This window comes from Tubulanus polymorphus, chromosome 5, assembly GCF_964204645.1.
Source record: "Tubulanus polymorphus chromosome 5, tnTubPoly1.2, whole genome shotgun sequence".
Taxonomy (NCBI): Eukaryota; Metazoa; Nemertea; class Palaeonemertea; order Tubulaniformes; family Tubulanidae; genus Tubulanus; species Tubulanus polymorphus.
The window spans coordinates 20,272,751-20,299,662 of NC_134029.1; the positions used below are offsets into that span (position 1 = coordinate 20,272,751).

Genomic DNA, 26,912 nt, shown 5'->3' on the forward strand with positions numbered 1-26,912 from the left:
TATCGCTGACGAAAAACATTTTCGACGAACTCACAGCCGGCGGCGCTATCACGTAGTCGCCGAATTTGCGTTGTCCCAAATTCGGGAGCGTATGCGAAGTGACTCTTGATGGCTTCGACCACGACGACGACGACGCGGCTCGTACGGATTTAAAACGGACGATGTTGAAATTTGTCGAACATACGCGAAACAACGGTTCTCACAAAACGGATGTAGTCGACATCAACGATAACAATGAAAACGACAATACGAACAACGTCGCGTCGTACGTAGAAGAAGAGTAAGTTGTTTACTGTATTACTGTCCTCGATGGCAGTATTCAATCATTATCATAAGACATAATCTTGGACTCTTCATTTAGCTAATTTCAAGGGCAGATCTAGAGGGCGGTCTTGGCGGTCCGGACCCCTGCCTTCCCGCTGAGGTTGCCCTTTTTATCAAGAGATAGTTAACACTTTAAAATTGGACACTCATCCTCGCTAAATTTGCATCTTTTAGGAGGTATTTCTTCAAAGATATCTTAACACCGATGTTGGGACTCACTAGTGGCCTTCGACATTTTTTTCAACGCTGTTTTATCAGAGAAATGCCCGTTCTTTTCTTCTGGACCCTGGCCTGCCAATTTTCCGAGATCCTGATCTTTCGTGTAGATTTTGATTGATCTTGATACGTATGGAAGACTCGATGTCTTTTAAGAGCATTTGATCTATTTGCTGTGAAGGATTTCGTGGTGGTGACTCTGAGATCATCCAACTCGTGTATCATGCAGAATGGCCAACATGGCTATTCATAAGTTTCACTTCTGTTTTTCAAGCAGGGCATCCCACTTTTCCGATACGTTTTCCAATTCCTTATCGACCTCCATTTTACGTCGGTAGCTTAAAGTTAGTAACTAACGCAGGATTTCATTATATGTCGTTGAAAAGATATTCGACTGACGATTTATTGAAATATTCGGTCGGATACATAAGTCATTTTATTCGTTTGAATGGAAAGAATTTTTACGACCACAAGGAGTTATTTACTTCGACATCCGTTTCAAAAGTGAAAATGTCAGTACAATAGTATATTCCGCGCGGGGATTGCCGAGACCGCGGAGAAATTTTTTAACATTGTATTCAAAATGTTTCGTAAACATTCTTCGAATGATAATGAACTTTTATTCGCATTATTAATTCATGTATTCGATAAGTATTTCATCTCTCGGTTAAATATTTTGATATTCATACGTAAAAACCGTTGGCAACGTTTTCATTCCCAATTTGGCGAACGGTCTATTCTCAAGCTGATGATTATTCCGAGGTTAGGATTGTCCGCTATAAAGACTAAGAATTTCTAGAAGTCGACTAATGCGTGCGTGCGTATATATGCGCGCAAAGCGATGTGTACGTAGTGGAACCTCATTAAACATTAAGTAGAAGGTTATTAAATATTAACTTTATTACCGTGTATATGTGTATATAAGATCTATTTATTCTTTATGATCGCGGCGGTCATCTCTTACAGTTTAGCGCGTCCCCGTGTGAAAAGTACTTAGCTGTTTATATATGCACTTCTCGATTTTAGTTATTCGCTGCCGTCTCAATTTAAGGTTCATCGGATTGAGACCTGGTGGCTACACGTCCTCAATCCTCCCTCGGTATGGATTCGAACCTGATGACATTGCTAGACTCAGCCATAGAAACTCTGCCACACAGACCGGATGCGCAGGTTTGCCGCACGAAAATTTGTGGCGCAAATCGGATCGCATGTTGTATGGCTGAGGCAAATATCACAGATTACTATAAACCCTGGCTAAAATAAAACAGGATTTCTAATTGGCCAGTATAATGGTATCATCTAAACTGCGCGTGTTGTTGCGCACTCGGTCTAGTGTGGCAGGGTTTCATACGGTGGCGATGTCTCGATGCCATCAGGTTTGTAATCCCTACCGAGGGAGGATTGTGGCTACATGGTTTCTACTTGGTATCTTTATAATCTCAATGATAATGATTAGATGTACTTAACCCTTTCAGTGCTGACGAATAAATACCCTATAGTGCTGGAGATAATTTGAAATTTTGAAAAATTCCACTATATACTACTATATACCACTATAGTGCGTCTACACCATGGCCCGGTGTATCGTCAGTTACTAATATTTCACTATGTTTGACAGGTGCTGCCATCTTTCAAGAGAGATAATTACTAATTACATCAATACACCGCAGTGTGGTGTACTAGCAAAATCAATCATTGATTTATACACCGTACTGCGGTGTAGACGCACTGGAAGGGGTAAACAACTGTTTAAATTTCTTGACAAAATTTTGCATTTTTCAAACGCTGAACGCTGTTTTTTATTTGTAAGTGACAATGTTTAGTATTTGTAAGTGAGACTGTTTTAGTATTTGTAATTGACACCGTGTTTACGTTAACTCCCGGTGACTCACGACGTGCGCGGTTTGACAAATTGCCAATCCCCTGGAATTACTGCCGCAGGAGATTCTTAAAATACTCCTCTCTGATCGTCGGTTGTCACCGATATTTCGAGATTCTATTCAAAAGCTTTCACCGATCGACCTGGAAATCTCGATTAATGCCCATTGAATAAATGCGTATTTTCTTCCTGGGATCTCGTAGATTTGACCTACGATATGTCGTAAACTCGAGCGAATTGAGAATTAAGATCTTGGAATAGATTTCTAAATATATATCTTGAAATCTCAATTGACCTAGAAATTTCAATTAACCTCTCGAGTGACTTGATCGATAATGATAATGACATGACAATCGCGCAATTCATGTTTGACCTGAAATCTCGTTCGTACCCGGATTGGATTGATTGATCTACGACACGAAACCGTAAGCTCGTAAACTTGTTCGTAATCTGTAAGTGCGTGTGGGTATTTGGATTGTTTTTTAGACGTGCTCCTGACCTGGAATAAGAAAAACGACCCGTTGACTTACTTCTGTAGTATTATTCGTAACTCAATTCAATTTGATCTTGTAAATGTCATTTGAGTTGTTTTATATTTAATAGATCAATAGATTATAATTGATACACATTTTCAGTAGAATATAAAGGTAGAATGAGGTCATAATCTTAAACACCAATGAAAAGTATGGACATTCTGTTTGCATTTCTATTTTGCCTTTTCTAGTTTTTTCTATTATTTTTTTTTTTTTAATTCTAAAATAGGGAATTTCCCTGTTATTTATTTGGCTGGCAAATTTCGTTTGATTTTTGAGTTGTTAGAAGAATGTCTCTGTCCATGTTTCGGAGCCAATGTTGACAAATGAAGCGAAAATCTGGAGCACTGTCTTTTAATTTTACTCCACAATGTTGCAACATCATCTCAATTGTCAGTGCTAAGTAATAAAGGATCAAGGCCAGTTATTTCATACCAGTTTAATAGGAGTTAATTTCTAGTGAATTCCAAAATCTAATATTGTATTGCTGCTCATGCTGCAGAAGTGTTTGAATATCGTAGTTTGACTGTACAGCCTTTATGGCTCTGTCCAGGCACCTGTCATAAATTTACCAATTCTGTCAAGTTTCATGTATTCCTTTCAAAATTTTGAAAAATGTATTCTTTGATGACATTAATTGATGGAATGAATGCCATAGCTAAAATGAAAAAAAAAGTCATAAAAATTGGAAATTAATTAAGTCAAAAGGGTCCTGATTACCTTTACTTATCTTTAAGTAAAGATCACAAGTGAAGTTCAAAACAGATGAGAAATGTTTCAATTTGTTGAATATTTGATTAAACCAGGCGATGATTGGATTAAAACCCGATGAAAAGAACTGGTGTAATTAGTAATTAATTAGATTGCATAAGCACTCACGCTCAGATATTAATATTTATCCTAATGCACTGTCGACATCACTGATTTCTTCTTGGAGAAGCAATTTCAGCTTTGAACTAAGCCTTTATCGGTAAAAAAAAAAACTGTTAGGCCTACGCACAATAAAGACTCACCATTTTAAAGCTGCTATCACACGGAAACGATTTGGCACGTGTCAAAAAGGCATGGAGTCAAATTTCGCCTGTACCTAATTAGAGAGAGTGTTCACATGTTACAATGATAATAAAAACAATAATAATAATAATTATTATTATTAGTATTATTATTGTTATTATTATTGTTATTATTATTATTATTATTATTATTAAATCACTCACTCAGATACTGAACAATGCTTTAACAAAGGGAAGTGAGGTTGCTTCTAGTACCAGTTGCAATTCACATGCAATAATTTGACCCATGCTAATATTTGGCATGGGCCAAACAGGCACGGGCCCATTCGACACCCGGGTGAACAGTTGTTCCGGGCCAAAAATGCTCGTGAGACCGCGGCATAGGTCTCTTCTACTAGAGGCTAAAGGTACTTCAGGTTTTTCGCTCGCCCAATCGTCCTTCATCAATCAACGGTAAAAAACGATGACAGTCACTTCGGCTTCGACCGTAAACAGTGAAATCGCATTACAGTGTTACGAATACCATCGCGTGGCTGACGGTCGCACGATGCCTCATTCCGCGGTACACCGGTCGTTAGAGAGCGATTTTCTGCAGACGGTATGAATAGTGGCAGACGCAATAATGAACACGGCGAATAATGGTAAAAAGGAAATTACGACTTGCAAAAGAACGGCTATAATTGCCGTCACGACCACCCGTGCACAACCAACCAGTTGCACGAGGTTCGGTCCATGGATCGATTCTTATCGCGGACTTATTTACAATCGTCACCATTGGCGATGTAAGGCGCTCTTTACAACCGCGGTCATTTTACGCCGAGTAAACAGATGAAACATTTTCCTCGGCGATACCCCGTGGAAACGTCGAGAGGAACTTTATAACCGACAGTTGAAGCTATATAAGTTGCGATCGCACGGAGACGATTTGGCACGGGTCAAATTGGCGCGGATCAGGCCCGAGTCTAATTTGGATCGTGAATTACTCACTTGATTCTAAAACAACAGCATTGTTAATGCTGTGGCAAGTGAGGTGAGATTAGATCAAACAAGCATTCGAACGCAACGATTTGACCACTACTAAAATCTGGCATAGGCCTGATCCAAATTTGGCACCCGTGCAAATGGTCAGTGCGGGGCAAAAATGCTTGCGTGATCGCGGCTATAACATGATTCCCACAGAACGGGGAAATTGGGAAAAACTTGGGAATTTCGAAATAATAATTCCCTGTTTGGTAATATTTGGGAATTTGAAAAATATTCCTCGAATCAGGGAAATATTTGGGAAATTCATTTACATTTCGCGTATTGCATTTGCCGAGGGCAACTTTCTTCAATGATTTCCCTCGGAAATCACCTTTTAATCACCCAGTCGCCGCTTAAATGTTGACTGTAGTATGATGATATGTGTTCATTTCCATTTGGGAAAATTGAAAAATCACCCATGAAATACTTGGGAAAAACTTGGGAATCTTTGATTCATATAACTGTGGGAACCATGCTATAGAATTGTTAAGAAGAAGGCATTTTCAGGAGTTAGAAACTTACGATAACTTATGATTTTTTATCAATCTTTTCCATTCGTGTGTATTGAGAAGATTTTTCGCATATTCATTCTAACTCGCTTAACACTTTCTACAACGTGACAACAAAATCGTCCTATTCAATTTTGCGACTTTATTCCGTAAATTGACATAATTTATTCGCGATATCAGAGGACTTCAGGGGTATTGAAAATCAGAATATAGGCCAGATTTCATTTCAGTGACGTTGTTTATTAACAGTATATCCAATTGAGGTTTTTTGAATGATATGTCGTTAAAGAAAAACAAATCTACAATGAATTTTTAGGGAAAATGTGTCAAACTTGTTTTACAAGATATGATTGTAAAGTTGCGAACAGAATTTTGGCTATAAGAACTTATTCATTTTTAATCAGCTTTGACAAATTTATGTCATTACTGTTGTCAATCATATTCGAAAAAATAATAATGAGGTTCAAAATTTTAGATATATGATTTTTTCCATTTTTTGGATAAGAAGGATTGGAAAATATTTTGCTAACAAAATGACAAATTGATATTCTGAAATTAAAAAACCGTATTTTGAGATATTGATCACGATAGGTAGAACACAATATCCGTGTTGACGCGATGAGGAGAGAATCCCACAATGGTAATAAAAAGTCCGAAAATGAAACTTCGAGATAGTAGTTTATTTCAACGTTTCGACTATATCCTAATAGTCATCTTCAGTTCAGGAATAATGAGATATTGATTTTCGGCGTTTCGAAAGGAAATAAGTTGTTATTTGAAATATTTTTCCACCAAAAAAAGAGATATCTAATCGTATAGCCTATGTTGGGTCGCGGATATTTTTATTCTTTGTAGAACCGGCACCTTCTTAACGGTTTTCGTCGTCGGCACACTTCCCCGACGAAAATCTATTCTATTCAATTTTTACCAATAGAATCCGGCCAATTTAATAGCGATTTAGATTGAAGAACGCCACCGAACGAGCGAAGGGACTTACTTGGCCTAAATACTTCGACAACGACGACGATTTGCTGTTTATCTTGTATATATTAACGCCATGAATGACATACCTGCATTCAATGTATACATATCGCATATATATATATATATATATATATATATATATATATATATATATATATATATATATATATATATATATATATTTATATATATATATATATATATCTTCTGCCTATATTCGTTCATTAATGAAATCGCCCGGGCTATAATCATTTCGCGAATCGTTTATATTGTAAAGACTATAAACCGTTCAACGGGGCACGGAATTTAACTTGACTTTTGTCTATAGGTCGGTACGACTAATTACCGGTGTATTTTTACGAGGTGAATAGGCCTGCTAATTTCTCGTTCGGAAATATTTCGTATATTGCATGTAGTTATTACTGGTTATTACTACTACGCGGGTATAATCTCGGTGTCATCAGGAATATGTGTTGTGTTAATGTATGATTTGTTATGAGTTGGTAAAATGAGAGGCCTTTCTTTCTATGATGGTAACAGGTAAAAAGTATTTGTAATTATCAGAGCTATGATTTATCTATGAATGTTTTATGTAATTGCCTTGGAACAGTATTCTAACGAATAAGGCACCAACTATGGTAAACGATAACAATGGCAATGATTAAGGGAATTTCTTTTCTTATCTTTTCCTTAAACCTTTTCGTGCTGTTTTCTTGATAGCGAAATGAAGATTTTTGAATATTTGTCATTATCAGAACTATGATTATCTATCAATGTTTCGTTAAGTGCTTTAGTACAGCAATTTTTATGATTAAGGCACCAAATATGGTAAATAATAATAATGACAGTAACTAAGGGCATTTCTTTTCTTATCTTTTCCTTAATCCAACCTTTTCGTGGTTTTCTTAATAGCGAAATGAAGATTTTTTCGAATTTGTACTAAAGATTGTTATTCTTTATTTACGAATTAGATTACATTAGAAAATTACAGGTGATAATATGGTAATGTTATTTTAGTCAGTGGATGCCACCAGGAGAAGTTAAAAACTTATAACCATAAAACATGGCCCTGGCACCCATGGAAACAAGATTCTTGAATTTTTACTATGAATCGCCAACTTTGAGGGTGGATTTCTCAGTTTTGCAATCGTACAGTTTTTATCTATTGAAGGTAGTACCGATTTCTGAAGTATTTTTCCTCGGGAAAACTACGTTTTCGATCAGGAGGCATTTTTCATGAGCGGCGTCATATTTCGGCGCGTTCGACTTAAGAAAAAAATCGGAGACATTTGATTCTCGATGATCGCGCGCGATTCTTTTATTCGAATCGCGAAGAATCGTTTCAAGGATAGACTATATCGCGGTGTCACAGATCATTACGGGGATTGTTTGATTAGTCAGTTCGGGTGTCGTCGCTGCGAGCGAATTCCATTAAAAAGTCGCGTCGCGTCGAACGTTCGCAATTACGGAATATGAAAGAAAAATGTAATTGCGTTTTTGCGAAATAATTTTCAGATGAATGATATCTTAATTGTTTGGACACTTGAACAACGCTGGTGTGATTTACTCGCATCCGCGACGTTTTCTTTGTGTACGCGTTGAATTTTGAGTTGGATTTTGTTGAATTTAATTCAGGATCCAGTTCTGAAGACAGTTTTGGCACCTTGGTAATAGAGCTGCCAACTGTTCCTGATTCTCAGTATTTGTTACTATTTTATGGTAAGAAGTACTGATTTGATTTGTTTGATATGTACCGAAATATGAAAGATGTTACTGAAGGTCTCACTGTTGATTACTGATTAATTTGAACAGAAATATGAAAGATGTTACTAAAGGTCTTACTGTTGATTACTGATTTATTTGAACAGAAATATGAAAGCTGTTACTGAAGGTCCTACTGTTGATTTCTGATTAATTTGAAAATTATCTTTCATATTTCAACTAAAATATTATTCCATATCAGCCAATCTAAAGAGCATTCTTGGATACATGTTCTTTGATTTATAATATCAGTAACGGAAGCTTCAAGGCCCTCAGGACTCTTGTTCATTACTGGTGGTGGATTTGCTATATTACCGTGATAGCACGGACATTGTGTTTCATGGATGGTTAATTTTGGCATCTTGGTCCAGAAGTCAAAAGTATTCAATTACCACAGATTCAGAATTAAATATGATTCAGGGGCTCCTTGCCTTAGCACTTGCAGCTGTGTACAGCTTTGAAGCTTGCTTGGTGTCCCTCTCCATATTTTCAATCAACTATTTTATATGTTTTGTTGATTATAGAAATTTTTATGGAGAAAATAAATCATATCATATCATGTATAGGTCTGCGTAAAGCTTGGCAGAGGCTATGCCGGTCCTGTATGACCAATCAGGTCTAAAAGACTTGAGCCTTTTTCTGGACCGGAATCAAGCTCTCGGGTTTCGAAATATTTCTCAGTATTTTTTCTTGTTTATTTATTACAGTCATCACACACAGACATGCCACTGGCTACCACCTGCGGAGTGCTGGGACAAATCAAATGGCCTTCCGTACGGCTGGGAGAAAGCTGTCGACAGCTCAGGAAAAACATACTTCATTAAGTAAGTCGAATTTTGAAATTTTTTTTCTTATTTCTCGACGCTTGGCACAATTTTTTTGTTAATGGCAAAATTTCGCGCTTCTCGCAAAGATCATGATGAAAATATTTTTCTCGTATAAAGCGGTAAAACAGGAACAAAAACTATAGCTCTAGAAAACCTTCTGAACTCATTGTTCTTTACTGTATGGTGGGATCTTTTTCGACGCGGACTCTAAGTGTTTCATCAAGATTAATTTGTTCGTATTCCCCCCACACACATTACCCGAGCATCCTGCTTAAGCGTGTTCGACTGCTTCACTTCAAATAATAGTTCAAAGGCGACACCAGCTATGTAACCGTTAAATTTTCATGAAATTGTCCTCTTTGATGCGAAACCTCGGTTGGATCGATGAAAACAGCCGCCACCTTTTGACGAAAAAAAAAAAAACTCCGAAAAATTGTATCTCTTGACCTTTGATCGCTGGTAATACGTTTTATTACCGTTCACTGGTACAAACGCGTATTACTACCCTCGTCGTATCGGAGTGATGCGGTCGTACGTGATTAGTCAAATAGAGAGACGTTCACGGAGTGAAATCTCATTCGGCCATTTTTTCAGATCGATCACGGGTGTCTTATCGATGCCCCGTTACGACACACGCGACAAATTGGGTGATTACGATGACACGTAATTTGATGTATGCGTCGTAGACGTATTAATTACGATGCCAAAGGGAAGAACGCAGACGCACTTGTGCCGTGGCTTCACCTTCAAACGAATAATCGATCGGAATCGGACTAAAAAACGTCTGCAACGGATAGCGGATATGTGCCACGTATCTTTACATTTTGTCCATTTCGACCGCTTTCATTAGTGCGACGTTCGTTTGCTTCGGATTTTATATCGATCGTTTGACCTTGGATATTTCTAATATTTCCTTCGTTATTTTTGTAGAGAATGCCACAACTTCCACGATAACGTTCAAATAAGATCAATTGGGAATATTTCGGATATTTACACGGTACCCAATGAAATTGGGGAAAAACTTGGGGATTTTAAAATAGTGTTCATTCCCAGTTTGGAAATATTTTGGAATTTGAGAAATTGTTCTCTTATCATGGAAACATTTGGGAAATTCTGGTACATTTCACGTATGGCACTTGCCAGGGGAAGCTTTCAGGAAAAGGAAGATTTTTCAGGAAAATCACCTTAATCAAGCAGTCACTTTTAAAATTTCGACTAGTATATCCTATGATTGTATCCCATGGTACGACGGTATCTGTTCATTTCCACCGAGGCCCCCATTTCCCATGAAATACTTGGGCAAAAATTGGGAATGTTTTAATTCGTGTTACGGTTGGGACCGTGTATTCAGCGTTTTAGTACCTGTAACTATGAAACTGAAACTGGAATAGGAATAGCCTTGGTATGTCCTCAAAATTTAGTAATAACGACCCCTTTTCGTTTTGTCCAAAAATATAATCGGTGCATTTCAGTTTCGGGGATACACTAAATATTGCCTTTTTGGACATCGAAGTCCCCTTTTTGGATACGATAAGTTCTTCAAAATGGACCCCCGAAGTCTGCGTTGCTTTAAACTCTTCGGTCTTGCGTTCTCATTCATATGCTGTACTTTTTCCGATCAGATACGCCGAGAATATTTGTGGCGAATTTCGCCATATTCCATTGAAAATTACGAAGCTAATTAGCGCGTTTTATTTGCTCAAATACACGTCCGCCTGCCCACCACCGACAGTAGAACAGTAGATCAAATTCATATGTCGTCAACTCAGCGAGCGCACAGCCTATATTCTTTTATTACTTCTTACACAGAACTGTATTATTCTAGTCGCTTGCGTGTACTTTCAAGGTCTGAATACTTTAATGTACCTAGAGAAGACTGTTGTGTCAACTGACAATTTAATGGCCTCCGATCTGATATTTATTACGCGGTAAACCAGCCGAATTGAGCCATTCCTGTTCGTTTTCACAATCACCGGCTGAATTGATATCGATGCCTTAAAAATATGATTTCGAATAACAACTCGACTGGTATCCCATTACGAAGCATTGTCTGCATTACTGGCCAAATTCTGTTATCAGAAATCTTCTATGATCGGCAGAAATTGTGACTATAGCCTCCTAGAATCTGTATGACCTTGTATTAGGTCATACTTGAAAAGGTCAAAATGAAAATAAATGGATCAAACTCCAGACAGTCAGAAGCTTTTGGTGATTATGCCTTAGCTTGAACATCCCCCGCTTAGGGATTCGAACCTGATGGCATCGAGATTACCACGGTACAAAACCCAGCCACGCTAGACCAAGTGCGCAGCTTAGATGATGTAATAAGTAGCCAATCAGATATTCCATTTTATTTTAGCCCGGGTTTTCCCACTAATAGTTCTGTGAATCACCATGTACCTTGATGCACTAAACCTGCGCATGTACCTGCGCACACGGTCTAGTATGGCGGGGTTTCGTGCCGCGGCTGTGTGTAGCGACGCCATCAGGTTCCAATCCCTGCCGCGGACGGATGTTGCACGAAGAGTCTGGCAAACATGCAAAAATCCGTGTAAAAACGTAACGGTCTTGGGATAGAAAAGAGCAAATTTACGGTTTTCTCATTGATCTTTCTTGCGATCTTTAAAACCGCCCTAACCCGGTGCTCGACCTGGGATCGACGACTCCGCCCTCCGGCTAGTAGCGTCTTTCCGATAATTTTCGTTTCTAAGGTCATCTCTCTGCAGAATCCGACCAGATCAAATAATTATTCGCGCGATTTCGTTTTTTCGTCCATACATTTCGTCCGTTCGTCGCTTCGACAGAAGGGACGCGGGAAACTAAAGCTTCGGGCATGAATAATGATCTATGACGGAGGATAATGTCCGTTAGGTAATTACGGTCATTGACTGCGCGTCTTTGGTGGCTAGTTGCGTCATTACCGGCGCGCGAAAAAAGATAATTCACTTCGTTAAAAAGTACATTAGCAGCTATTACAGCCTCGTCGGGAATCGCGGATGGCGGCGTTTGCCATCGAGATTTGTAGATTGAATTGAAGACGCTGGACGATATTCAATTATTTGATGAAACATGCCTGAACTTCTTAGCGACTTACGCGAAAAGTATACATTACTTTCAAGTTTTCATGAAAATGATGAAAAGAATCATACAAACGATAATGATAATGATGATGATAATGGTGATGATATTATGTAGAAAATACTGGTCGACCACTTATCTGGAAGTCAGGAAAAAGTCAGGGAATTTTCTTTTCTTTTAAGAAAGTCAGGAAATTTTTGTGAGCTAAGAATCAGAGAAAATCAAGGGAAAATCAGGGAAATTAGTTGAGATAGCTAGAGCTTGAAGTCAAATAGTTTCCGTCTATGTCTTACGTATTTGACTGGGAAAACAACATGCATGTCAGGGAATAGTTGGGGGGAAGAGCAAAGCAAATAAAAGTGGCCAACCTGATAATGATAATAATAATAATGATCATGATAAGTCTTTATTTCGTAAAAGAAAAAATCAAGACTAGGAAAAAATAGAATAAATGTATTTGGGTTCTTCCCCATTTTTCCATTGACTCGAACTGAAAAAGACTTCCTTCTCGATATTTAATGCGGTGTTGTTTTCATATTCGTACAGTCACATGACAAAAACTACCAGTACCGAACTACCTCCGCGTAATGAATTAGAATCATTAGAGCCACCAGTACCGAGAGAAGTTGAACTGTACCGCGATCCGCATCTCGGCTTCGGTTTCGTAGCCGGTAGCGAAAAACCAGTCATCGTACGGTTCGTAACCGAAGGTATGTGTGGAGTGAAATAAAGAAACGCGAGGTGTTGATAACGTTGAATAATGTAAAAGTGGAACCTCAAGTTACGACAAACTTCAGCGGACAATAAGATATGTTCGTTATAACCGATAGTTCGTTGTATCCAGTATGAAACCTAGAAAATACTAAATGTAACCTAGGAAAAATCTGTGATGCGTAATACCATGTTATAATGGAGTGTACTTCTTTCGGAAGTTTAAGAACAACTATTAACTTTCCCTATTTTAAGAAAAAATTTTGCATTATGAAAATAGATCGCAGAATTGTCTTTTTTGGGACGAAATTCTACATTTGCAATAACTGATAAATCGTTACAAAGAGGTTCCACTGTACTAACTTAGTCCGACCTGTTAATAGCTGTCTAATGTTCTGTTACGTCACAAACTTCTATCATCACTAAATCGGTGTTATTTTTTCAGGTGGTCCCAGTGTTGATCAGCTGCTTCCCGGAGATGAAATCATCAAGATTAATGAAGAAGATGTTAAGAAAGCTCCCAGGGAATACGTGATAGATCTAGTCCGGTAACTAATATTTAACAAGCATTTCATAAGCGTTTCGTTTTCATGAATCGAAATAACCGACGTCTTCATAATGCTTGTAACGACTTCTTCAGCGACTAGGAAAATGCGTACCAGATAGTCTTTGCGATCAACTGATAGCTCTTCCTCGTCAACACATAAGACGTGATCACACAAGTTTGGCCCAACGAAAAACGTTGGGCCAGGCCCGAGCCAAATTTTAGCATGGGTCAAATGATTGCGTTCGAATTGCAACTGGTTTCAGGAGTGACTCACAGAAATTTACTCGTCAAATTTTGCTCGGCCCTGATCCGTGCCAATTTGGCCCAGGCCATCTCGGTATGATCGCGGCTGTAATTCTCACAGTTTTCTCATTCCCCGGATATATTGTTAGAATGATGGCGATTTATAGGCCGGTGCCAGTGCACCCCACTACACTTAGGTGATGACCCCGGTACGACAACAGCATTCTCCCATTTGCTTACACGCTTGACACACAAGTTGTCCTGATAAGTCGCAGTAAAGTTTGCCGTTCATCCATCAGTTATTGTATCCAGGGGTTAATCAAGCATTTCTTGTGTCTGGCGATGAATTCGTTATTGATGTTTAACAAAGATAAATGAAGATTGGATGTGTAAACGTGGTCGCAATATCAGTTAATCGAATGAAACTCACCATGGTCAGGTCATTTACACTGTGCGCTGCCCTTTGCCGACACATCGAGTGTGCTTATGCTGTATTTTTTCCGTTTCTTCTTTTTACAGTTCTTGTAAAGAAACAATTAAGTTGACTGTTTGCCAACCGCATTCTGGAGATGTAAGTAAAACATTTTATTTCTTTGCTTATGATATTTTCTTGTGGATCTCGTAGATCTGGCCAACTTCAAATTCTGCGTTTGAACAGCATTTGATTAAAACTATGTTTTCACAGTCTAAACACTGCGTGAGTTTGTTTAACCCGAGTCATCTCAGATGGTTTCATGCACTCGAGATATTTTAAGTTCTCGTACGTGGTTTGCTTAAATCAACCTCATATTCCACCTTAAAATCTACAACACTCGACAACGCAAACTTAGCCGAATTTGACAACATTTCAAGTTTATTTCACAGAAAGAAATGCAATTTATGTGGAGATTTGAAAAAAAAGACATACAATGAAATGTACAAACATTCTAACAAGCGCAACTACACCAAGAGAAAGAAAAGAAGCAAAGCAAAGCCTTAAAGGCCACTGTCGCAAACATCCAGTAGGATAGAAGATTGCCAGCCCTGGTGCACCTGAGGCCCTGGTGCAATTTGTTTGTGATTCGATTCCAATTCTTTTATAGGTTAAATACTTATAATTTAAATGTCTTTCCAAAACAAGTCTTTCAAGTATAACAATAAAACTGTAGTTTCAATTCTTAGAATGTCATAATCGGCCTTTTGTTTAATACTACAGTGTTTTATGTTTTGGTTGTAAAATTGGTTTGCGTTAAGCGCAATGAGTCTTTTTAAAAATAGCATATATAAATCCATATTTTATTATGATTATTATTATTATCATTATTATTATTATTATCATTATTATTATTATTATTATTATTATTGACATTGTTATGGCTATTGTAGACCAATCATAAGTCGGCGCTTCTGACTGCTGCAAAGAAAGCGCGTCTTAAAAACCATCCGTCGCGGGTACGTTTCGCTGAATCAGTGGAGGTCAATGGGGACACAGTCATGTCGGTAAGTCGTAAATCAACATTCCCTATGACAATATTATCGCCGGACAGTGACTACAGTCCATGTTCAGCATTGATCAAATTGTCTCATGAAATCAAAATCTGTCTATTGATGCTGATTGATGTTGATGTAAGCAGCTTTCAATCTAGGCAAATTATTTCCATAACTTTTGAGACATTTTTCGTCGGGTTTAGATCGATATTATATCGATATTATATCGATATTATGCGAGGGATTATCAGTGAGGTTTATTATTGTTCTCATTATTCGCAGGTGCCGTCGAGTGAAAGTTGCATTCCATTTATGCCGAATGTTCTCAAAGTGTTTCTCGAGAACGGGCAAACTAAGTCTTTCAAGTATAACAATAAAACCGTTGTTAGGGTAAGTTGTTGTTTCGAATGCGAAGTTTTGAAATAAAAGCCGACCAGTTTGGCTGAGAAAATCCTTGCCAGGGTGGCCACTGACCTGGAAAACCTGCAAAATTAAGGGAATCAGAAAAACTAAGGGTTAACCCAAGTTATCGAGCTACCCCCTGGGTTTAAGGTTAATACCGGTCTATGAAACCAGGCCAGAGAATTTTGCACACAAAAAGAAAACATGGAAAACTCCGGAAATTCGGATATGTTATTGACCGCATGTTTCTTTATCAATACATGATTCAATGAAACGAATGAATTGTAACATTTTAAACTCCTTGGATTTACTCGGGGAATTTTATGTCATAACACGGAAAACTCAGGGAAAGTGGCCGCCACCCTGCTTGTTTTTCTTGAAATGAAGAAGCTGTACTCGTAATTAAACATTTGAAATATGTATCTCACATGTCGTCGGTTAATCTTTCCAATCTGAATTTTATGTACTTATTTATTTCCATATCCAACGTGATTGCGGTATTTAACATATATAAACCTTCGGCGTTGAAGCCTACGGGTCCCAACGGGGACGCCAAATATATCGCAATTCGCTAATGAAGTTGCGCGCCGATGTTCAAGGAATTTAAAAGATCAAAAAGACGGTTTATTCAGTTGATTGATGCCTACTCGACGGCGAGTTTGCGTTGGGCATACATAATATAAAGCAATCACGAAAACATTTCATTTACATAACAGAAAATTGCACCGATAAATTTCGGTCATTTGTTACTGGTGTACTTAATAAACGTCAACTCGGTGTTTACACGAGCGGATATAAATTCTGAGAAAAATATTTCCGTTTTATTTGTCGAGACGTTCATTTATGATTTCCTCCGCTGTTAGACCATGCTTTGGTTATGTTTTGAGCTTAGATAGTGATGTTGGTAAAATTGTCCTGATGTATATGTATATGTACGTGTATTTCAAAATCTTATGTAAATGGGTATATCATTCATGGAATGAGTAAATTGTAGTTTGAGGTTTTTGCTAAAATCGCATGGTCATGACATAATCTGAGCTCTTTGATGTTAAAAAGTGCATCTAATCTAATTTCTGACAGTGAAGAAGACAGAAACTGGACATAAAATGTCCTTACCCTTCCAGTGCGTCTACACCGCAGTGCGGTGTATGAATCGGCGATGGACTTTGTTAGTACACCGCATAGCGGTATATTGATGTAATTCGTAAATTTTTTCATCTCTAATGAAAGATGGCAGCACCTGTCAAACGCAGTAAGATATAAGTAACTTACGATACACTGCGCCGTGGTGTAGACGCATTAAAGCTTGCCTGTTATTTGATGCACCGGGCTGGAATTTTTCAAACATTTTCAAATCATCTCCAGTACTTAAGGGTATTAATTAGTCAGCACCGATGGGTCAACCGTTCGCTGCAACTCAGTTTCGTTTATGTCATTACAGGATGTGATATTCTCGCTGCAAGAGAAATTAGATTTCACAAGTATTGAACACTTCGCACTGGTGCTACAAAACACACAGAATTCAAACTGCCACAGCAAGATGACGATTCTTCAAGAACACGAGCTGCTCTCCGAGGTAAAAGATAATTTCAGAATAAATTTCCTTTCAAACTGATTCCTCCTGGATTTCTATTGCTCATAACATGTCAGTGGTGCGGGAAATGATAGCCGATTTAACGAGTTTAAAACGATGAGCTCGGCGCTACGAACGCCGACTGGTCCTGTGATGTGTTCAGACACCAGATATAATTCCGATATCTTCCGTTTGAGCGCGATATCGACTTTGTAATATCGTTTTACTGTAGCGATGTGTCTCGTTTTGTAGATTGCTTCGAGACCAGAGGCAAACCATTATAAATGTTTGTTTCGTTTGGCGTTCGTGCCCCGCGACGCTTACGACCTGCTCAGGAAAGATGCGATCGCGTTTGAATATTTCTACTTACAAGTAAGTATCGGGGGATAGCCTGCGTCTGCTGAGTCTTCTGAGTTTATAAAAGATACCTAAATCTTCTGATAATGATAAAATGATTAGCGCGTCATTGTCTAAACAGCGCCTTGCGTTTATACTTTTTACACTGAAAAAAAAGCAATTTTGAATCACAATGATAGATGGGAGTTGATATTTTGAGAAATTCACTACAGTGGAACCTTGTTACGAAAACCTTGAATATAACGATTTATTGGTTATTACAAACCTAGAATTTTGTCCCATTATTTCATACTGGATCAGTTTTAACAAACAGATTTTTTGATCCCCGTGAAGTTTGTTATAATGAGATTCTAGTATAATCCCTCTGCATAGTCTTTATACGGGGTGGCTTCTTACCTGGAAATCAGGGAATTTTCTTTTCTTAAAAAGGAATCGTGGAATTTTATAAAAGAAAAAAGCTAAAAGTCAAACGCAAATTTGTTGGGATTGTTAGATCACGTGTAAAATCAAACAGTTTCAGTCTTAAGTTTTATACGTATTTGACTGTGTTAATTGATTGGATTCTTAGCAGATCGAGTCAGAGGAAACAACATTCATGTCAGAGAAAAAGCAACCAAATAAAAGTTGCCAGCCCGCTGTTATGATTAGTGATGATTACGATAGTCATTTTTAGTTTCGATGTGTTCTAGTGTTGCAATGACGTAGTTCAGGAAAGATTCTCCGCTGAATTGAAATACGACACGGCGCTGCGACTGGCGGCTTTACAGATCCAGCAGCACGCTATAACCAGTAACACGAACAAATTATCGTTAAAAGCAATCGAGTAAGTGCGCACAATGAATTAGAGATTTTCATCTCGGCAGGGTTTCGATTTAGAAAATGAGCTCGAATAGAATTTTAGATCTCGTACAAGGTAGATTATTTATGCATTTTCATGTATTGTAGGAAAGAATGCGGCCTAAGTAAATTTGTAACGAAGTCGATTCTGGACAGTATGAAAGGCAAAGATTTACGCAAAATGATAAGTCATTACATCAAAGTGAACCAGAATTTGGCGCCCGGACAAAGGCAACTGACAGAACTGCAGGCGAAGTTGCATTACATGAAAATAGTCGGTGATATTCGGTCATTTGGAGGAAAATATTTCATGGTTACGCTTGTAGTAAGTAAATGTGTGAAATTCATTTGCCTTTCTACAATACTGTTCATTAAGGATTCACATCATCCAGCCACGTCTGATTGAGTTGTTCTATCATCTGACAGAGTCTAGGTGCTCGAATGGTGGTTATAGTTTACTAGTGGATAGTTGATATGGTGACATTATATAAATCATAACATAACCCAACTAACCCTGGAATGTAATATCAAGACCATGCCTGTGTTGAGATGCAAATGAACACCTTGTCACTTTAGGCTGGTTGGAAGATTGTTTACATGAACCGAAACTGAAATTTCCAAAAAAATCTGTGAATTTTGGCAGCCAATCACACTGTTATATAGCTGTACTTCGATTTCCATCGAACCCCCTATTTCATTCCCGGCAGGTGTGGCGGGTTTGTACAAGGGACACCAAATGAAATTTATCAATCTGATAAATGAGGGGGGAAATCCATTTTTTAAGTTTAAAAAAAAGACGCAAATGAACCAATGAATGAATTGCTTATTTTCAGGATCCGTCGACCGAAGCGATGATTCTCGTAGGCTACAGAAATGGCATCAGTTTGGTTCCTGTTTCACAGATCAAGAACAATGCGGTATGAAAAATCCATTTTCATTTTAATCAACTCGGAAAAAAGTCACTGTCATTTTTGTACCAAGTAAATGTCGTGTATATTTTTTTAAGTAATTTCATTTGATTTTGAGAATTTATGGATCGTCACGTATCCAATTCGAATTCGGATTTTCTTTCCGCGGCTATTATTGTTTTCTTAATTATGATTCTATCGCGCATTTTTTCTTCAGCTTACGGCGATATGTGATTTTTCCGATATCGACAACGTCGTGATCAATCAGGAAACAGAGTCTATGCAACGAATTCAAATCAACGTCTTAGAGCATGTTATGCAAGTAAGTAGATGACGTCTAGGTGAATGCATAGAAATAGCCATATTACGGCAGGTCGCGGAAAAGCTTATCATAAAGAAAACGGAATATAGTAATAATAATTACAATGATGATAATAATGCGATTTATGTAGCGCTCAACCCAGCGAAGTTGGTCCATGAGTTGTTATTTTGCTCATGCTTAGTTAGATATCATCAAAAATTCATGAAGACTAGTCTTTATGAATTTATGATATCTTTCATCGTAGAAATGTTTTAGCCGGTTTCATACTGAAACAGATAAAAATCTAGGCGCGCTTTAGTACTGGCAGTCTTAATAAGATACAGGCCTTTATTTGAACTCATATTTCCCCTGGCACCTGAGCAATTGCTTTCATTAATTTTTTTTTCGTTATCTTTTGCAACAGCCGAGCTCATCAATATTCCTGATGCTGAAACCAGATGTGCATGATTTTGTGTCGTTGGTCGAGGGATATTGTCGCGTATTTCTGGATATAGCCGACCACAATATCGTCATCATGGAAAACGGAGAGGAGACTAAAACCGACGATGCGTTCGTAGAAAAAGGTATCCGGCATAATTTCAGATGCGTGTTTTCGGCAAATTGTCATAGAATATTCTGATTCGTCTTTGATCAATTTTTGTAAATGATAAAATGCGAGTTTCTGTTCTGGCGCCGAATTTCCGAGTTCTGAATAAGATGAAGTCTAATTTCCTGGTAGTTTCATTCTATCAATTTAGCTGTGGAACCGGGGTCCACAGTTGTGAGTTGAGATTTGACTCGAGAGTTAATTCTTTGAAAAAAATAACTAATTGTAATTTAACTCTGAGTTTACTCTTACACTGTGAAACTGGATCCTGGCTTACCATATCTATCTCATTAGATATCGAACAGGGTCCTGAATTTTATATCGTATTTTTTCTGCATTTTCGTTTTTAAAGTACCATACCATGCGAAGCACACGGTTGTCCCGTCGTCGTGGAGTTATACAACTGAGCAGACCGAAACGGCAGATACCGGAGATGGCGAACGAGTTGTAGATTTAACGTCTGGACCACCTTCTTACGTGGAAGGTGATACAACTAGTGATAATAACGATCAACTTAAGGTAATTCAAAAAAATTTGTCCTCACTGATCTGTGTTAATGATAAACTTGATTTGTATAAAGCCAAATCTACTGAGATATTTCTATGTTACGTTTCACAGGGACAAGATCTTCACCTTGGAATCGGTAAAGAACAAATCTCGATACTAACGAACGCCATTTTAAGCGGCGTCGGTCCAGCGGTGTCTAGCGTCGAAATAACGAAATCGAACGAAACGATTACCGAAACTGCCGTACAAGAAGAATTCGAACAGACTATAAATCAGGAGGTAGCGACGACGAACGTCGACGCTCAAAATATCGGCGCGGATGATGAAGATTCTATCAGTAGCACGTCGACTTTACTGAACAGCAAAAACAACTCGGAATCGAACGATAAATTCACCGATAGCGAAAATACGGAAGTGGATATCGTAATCGAACAATCTCGTCTGTCGAGGAAGGTTTCGAAAGTCGACGAACTCGAAGGATTACGGCGAGACTCGAAATCGATGGACGATATGAAACACGTCGCGGATAACGACGATCAGGATTCGATTCCGGATAGTATCGAAAGCGAATCGGCGATCAGCGATAATTCGGCGGACAACGAAACGAAGCCGCTGCTGTCCGCTCCGGCGGAAAACTATCACGACAATTCGATGAAAGAGATTATTTGTTCCGCTCAAGCGTTATCGGAAAGCGACGATACGGACAGTTATAGCACTCCGACTGATAGTCCGGCGAAATTGCGCCTTGATCACGTGAATTTAGTTCCACCAGCTCTTCATTGCAAAACAGGTTTGTAACGTCAATCATGCAGATCATGTACAAAAAGTATGCTCAAAATTATTAAATTTGTGCAGTTACCAAAAGCAATTTCTGCAGAAACTTACAAAAATCTATTGAGAAATTGCCATTAGATTTATTGCTGTAAGCCTAAAAGAAGCAAATTTGTAATTTTGTAATTTTGTGAAATAATCAACTTATTTCTTCTAATCAGATCCCGAGCGTCCAACATGTTTGCCCAAACAGCCGGCTGCGGTTATTCCTGTATCCGAGCAAGAATACAAAAATATCGCCTCAAGTTTTGGATTACGCAGTCCTGACCAACTCGAACTGCTCGACTTTAATTTCCGTGAGAAACTGCTGTCTGTTGGAGGAATAGAACTCGATCCAGATATTATAGGTACGCAGTTTTTGTGTTATCAATCGCGTTTGACCGACAACTAAGGAAATGAATCATGAATCCATATTCGGAAACGACCGTTGGACATAGTATTTATCTTCATTCCAGACCTGACGATGATTCCGCCGCCGAAAACGCCGGATGTCGAACAAATGTTAGACTTCAATGGAATCAGTGAGCCACCTGCTGGATTTACTGACGACGTCGTAGAACCAGAACAAGTAAAATCCCTAAAGCCGGACACAGCTACGAATGAACTCGAAGAATTTTCTTACCAAAGTACGTATGGATAAAATCTAAATAATTAATGATGTTCAGGGTTGGCCCGGTTCCACAGTTATGAGTTAGTGAACTCTGAGTTAAAATCAGTTCATTTTCAATGTTTTAACTCAAGAGTCAAAGATTTGATTTTGAATAAATAAATTCTTGTTTTTAAATTCTTTTAATCTGTAGATAGTGGGTTTTTATCTTATTATCCGTTCACCACGTTTGAGTGTGGTTATCGTTCTAGGAATTATGTTATTGATTCTACGAGCTAATGTTCACATGATGATATTGTTGATAATCCTGACTTTTAGGAACTTCGAAACAAGATCGAGAAGAACGAGAAAGTGAGACTGATTCAGGGAATGAGACGATCTCTTCAGAAAATGTGGAATTGTTGGCGAGTAGTATGAGTGAAAATATGGCTGGCCACGTCGAACTGTCATTACCTCGACCTGTGTATGAATGTTCGACTCGAGAAACGCGTGGATTAAATCAAATAGGATTAGATACCGATATCGAAACGTTAATCGCTAAACTAACCGTTCCGCCGCCACCGAGGGATCTCTCGCCAGTTGCGCAACAGACTCCCATCATTCCCGGAATATTTACAACTCGATGCGAAAATCCTCCGAGCGAAAATATCGAGGATTTCGACAATAGTACGCTCGGACGTAAAATCAAGGGCAAACGATTGGTCGATAAGGAACGACGATTAACGGGACCGGTCGTCGCGTCAAATGTCGCGATGGCAATGAATGAAATCGGACCTAGGTCTCCTTTATTGCCGATAGTCGATAATTGTGCCAAAACCGCGAACCAGATTCAAACTGAAAAGGTTTTCGCATTCGACGAGAATACTGTGTTCGACGAAGTAGACAGTAGTCGCAATAGTAACTCGGCACTGAATTCCTCTAGTACCATTACTACCTCGCGTTCGGATTCGATTCTGAAAGACCCATCGGAGTCGTCAACTACACAACAACCTCAAATCTCATTAAAGTATTCAGTCGATGACTCTAGTTTATCGTTACCCGACGAAACCATCTCCAGTATTCGTAGTAAGGTTATTCGTACTCGATCGGTAGATCGTGGCCGTAGTAATAATCCTGTACCGTCGGACATGCGAACGCATTCCGATGAAAACATGTCGAAAATGAATCGCCGATCCGGTACGCTGGAAGACTTAAGGCGGCGTTCGGCTGCAATACAGCAGAAATATCTCGCGGAACGAGAAAGTCGTAGTCGAGCGCGCGTTCATCATTCGAGTTTAGAACAAACGTGGCCACTGAAAGGAAACGATTTACTGTCAGATCATGAGCGCATGTTGTCTTCAGGAAATATCGATTGTTCGAAATCCTCGTCGAATGTTGATCGTTCCGATGTTGCGAAGTTGACGTTCAATCTGAATGGATCCGAGCCGAAATTGAGTCCACGGGATCCGCGCGTTGAAATGCTCAGTCGACATCAGCGCAGTGCCTCGGCTGACATTCCCCAACAGAATAAAGCTGTTCCGTTCATTCGACAAGCTCTACACCCAACAGGTCGTTTGGTAGGTTATTATTAGATTGCTTGGTTTTTTATGCGAGTACTTAAATAGAATTTCCAGATTTAAGATTAATTTGGGTTCTTGATTGAATTATCTTATGTATTATGAATAAATGGTTAAATTTCATGATTTCAGACTCAAGATCTCTCGCCTCGAACATTCCACGGTTCATATGGGAAATTTGCGTCAAACGACGCCGGTGATTCGTATAAGAACTTAGCCTCGGCTATTCAGCCTCTCCGATCTAGTCCGCTCTCCGTCGATGCGTTTGACAAGCCGCGATCGTCGTCGCTTGATCTCGGAAAAAACGATTATTCGCCGACAGCGCCGATAACAACTCCGCGTACGTGCCGCGATAGTCCGCGCATTCAGAACTGGGTGAAATTTACAATGAGTTCGACGGTTCGTAAATTAATGAACGACGAATTCAGCGGACCGAACGCGATGGTCTCGCTCAACGACGGCATCGAGCAGCTTCTCAACGAACTCAACGAGAAAATCGAAAGTTTTTCGCCCGCGGAATCGATACGCCGCCTGACGGAGTTCAAATTCTACAAGGACTCGCTCGTTTACGAAGCGCGTCAATTCGTCACCGATTCTAAACTGCTCGTCAGCAGCACGACGCAGTCGAACGAAAAACTTACCGAACACATCAACAACAGCGTGCATACGCTGGCTAAAGTCGTCAACTACATGTATATAACCATATCAGTAATGCTGTCCAACGAAAAAGCTGTGATGTTAGCGTCGTGTATATATACGGTTTGCGAAGCTTATCGTACGACGGTGAACGCGGCCGATCAAGCGGTCGGTAAACCGATGTCCGATCCGAGTATGAAATTTCTCATGAAGCAGGCGACCGCTCTCGCGAATGTGCTCAGTCAATTGATGAAAACTTTAAAGACGCTGTCGGACATCGACGAACCGGTTGAATCTAAGAGTTGATGGATTTTCGCAATCTCGTAACAAAAGCATTGTAAAGATCGGCCATCTTAAGAAATATTTTCTGTCCAGTAATTGAAACATGTATCGTATTGTGTCATAAACTGTACAATACAAGACAGAGTCATATTTCTGTTTGCATCGGCTTGTAAGTAAACTTGTACATATCGATAGTCTTCCACAACGGTACTCACGCTATTTCACCTGAATCACATTGTATGACAAGGCTAAAAAATTGATACCTTGTTTCTCATTTCTGCTGAGCTTGAAAGTTGACCCGGCCGGCTGCCTATCTACCCTGAAGCTAACCATAACAGACCTGGCTGTTATAGAAATGATAGCTAATTTTTTTGCAGTTTAAAAATTGACCTGGCCGATGAGAAACTATGCATCATTTTTTTAGCCAAAGAATAAACCATATACCAAATAAGCTCATTATGTATCTGTCTCCTATGAGTACATGTTTGCGCATACTTGTAGCGTGTACGGTACCCATGCATTATGGGAGGCAGTCTGAAGCCAGCGGTCTGAAGGACCGGTACACACAATCATTCGTAAACCGAGAAAAAGTCGAAAGATGAAAAATCTTTTGATAGTTATCCATGGAAGTAAAACGTTTCTAATGTTTTACATGTAGCTGTATCAATATTGATCAAAAGATACGGTACTTAATATATTCGTCCATTTATCCGTTATGTAAGCCGCATATCAAAGCCAAATGTATCCATTCACTAACCAGAAAATTTGTACGAAACGTTTCCCCCTTGTTATTTATTTTATTTATTCATCTGTTTATTTATTTTGTGTTGATTATTTCTACGTTCGTTGAATTAACTGTTTATCCTCGTACGACGACGTGTAAATACGAAAATCATTTTCCATGAATTATTCGCGAATCTGAAAAAAATACTGTGATACGAAGCGAAGCATTTGTCGTAATGTTCAGAGTTTGAGGTGGTGTACTACTTAAAAAAATTATATGATATTATTGCGTTACAAAAAATATATGTACAACATTCGGCTACGCAATTGGTTTATTTGTTGAAATTGTTGACTGGGAATTGTGCAAATGCTGGGTAACTTAGGATTTTCGTAGCTGTATCGCAGAAGCTCGTATTTGAAGTTTGGGGGTGAATATCCCAGGAACTTTTTACATAAAAAGATCCAAAAATAGTCTTTTTATATGTATAGTACCTGGGATATTTGATGGTCTAAGCTACAGTTATTCAACTTCAACTACGAGCCCCTGTGGCTGTATAAGATTTCTTTGGTCAGAGTATATCGTAATGTCTTAATCTGAATCTCATTGAAAACTTGAAAAAAGTTTATTAGCAATATAGATTTTCCTGCAATGATTATTTGTTGTCATCTGCAGCATCAAACCCCCAAAAGTCTGAAAAAGCGAAATTCGAGCAGTTTTTTCACAGGATTAACAACATCACCCAGGTTTCCAATAGGGAAATTGCGATCTTTGGTCACATGGTTCCCACAGAACTTGGAAAAAACTTGGGAATTTTGAAATAATAATTCCCATTTACAATTCACTTATTGCTTTTGTCAAGGGTAACTTTCTTCAGCGATTTCCCTCGAGAATCACCTTTAACAGCCAGTCACCACTAAAATGTTGACTGAAGCACGATTGTATCTGTTCATTTCCATTTGGGAAAATTGAAAAATCACCCATGAAATACTTGGGAAAAACCTGGGAATTTTTGATTCATGTAACTGTGGGAACCATGTGGTAAAGACATGTAGCATGTAGCAATGTAGCAGTTTAATTAATAGAAAGATGTTGTGTTAGATAAATTCAATTTTCAGATAGACTAGAATAGTTATTTCATGTATTGAAATTAGTTTAAAGGTCCACAGTTATGGGTCTCTTAGGATACCAGAATAACCAGGGATTTTGGGTGGAATGCCCTCGAGCATCAGTCACTACATTGTACTAATGATTTCTATCGCTTGTGGTAGATACCTATATGTGTTGTGTTGATGCAAAATTTGAAGAACAAGCGCTTGAACTTCCATTCCGTTACATGATTTATCTTTTTTTCGAAAAAATTGTTCATGTTATCAAAAACATATTCAAGTTGTGCTAAAAACAATATTTAATACATACAACATGCCTGTGGCTGATGTTAAGTGTTTACCAGTTGCGGAAGATCTCTCAAATACTATTGGGAGAAAAAGATCAGTAACATTCGTGAAAGTAATTTCACACTGAAAAAAATATTTTGTTACGGTTCAAATGATGATACGTGTTGCTTAAATTGTTTATTCGTTATTACGCGGTTTCTTGTGAACATTATCAATGACTATTGAATAAATAAAGTGAATAAGTTATTGCACTGAATCTATTTATAATTTGTCAT

At 38.6% G+C, this 26,912-nt stretch overlaps 1 protein-coding gene across 1 annotated transcript; it reads left to right on the forward strand.

Annotated features, from left to right (window-relative positions):
- The first annotated feature begins 57 nt into the window (after window positions 1–57).
- Window positions 58–26,845, forward strand: LOC141905072 (uncharacterized). The gene is made up of 20 exons (XM_074793807.1): window positions 58–280; window positions 8,950–9,066; window positions 12,694–12,857; window positions 13,304–13,406; window positions 14,168–14,219; window positions 15,014–15,127; window positions 15,398–15,505; window positions 16,959–17,093; window positions 17,343–17,462; window positions 18,137–18,270; window positions 18,393–18,609; window positions 19,118–19,201; window positions 19,410–19,514; window positions 19,918–20,077; window positions 20,453–20,619; window positions 20,719–21,397; window positions 21,600–21,785; window positions 21,894–22,064; window positions 22,364–23,601; window positions 23,734–26,845. Exons 1-20 carry the CDS (start codon window positions 162–164, stop codon window positions 24,541–24,543), a joined length of 4,983 nt encoding a protein of 1,660 aa, XP_074649908.1. The 5' UTR covers window positions 58–161; the 3' UTR covers window positions 24,544–26,845.
- Window positions 26,846–26,912: the final 67 nt, after the last annotated feature.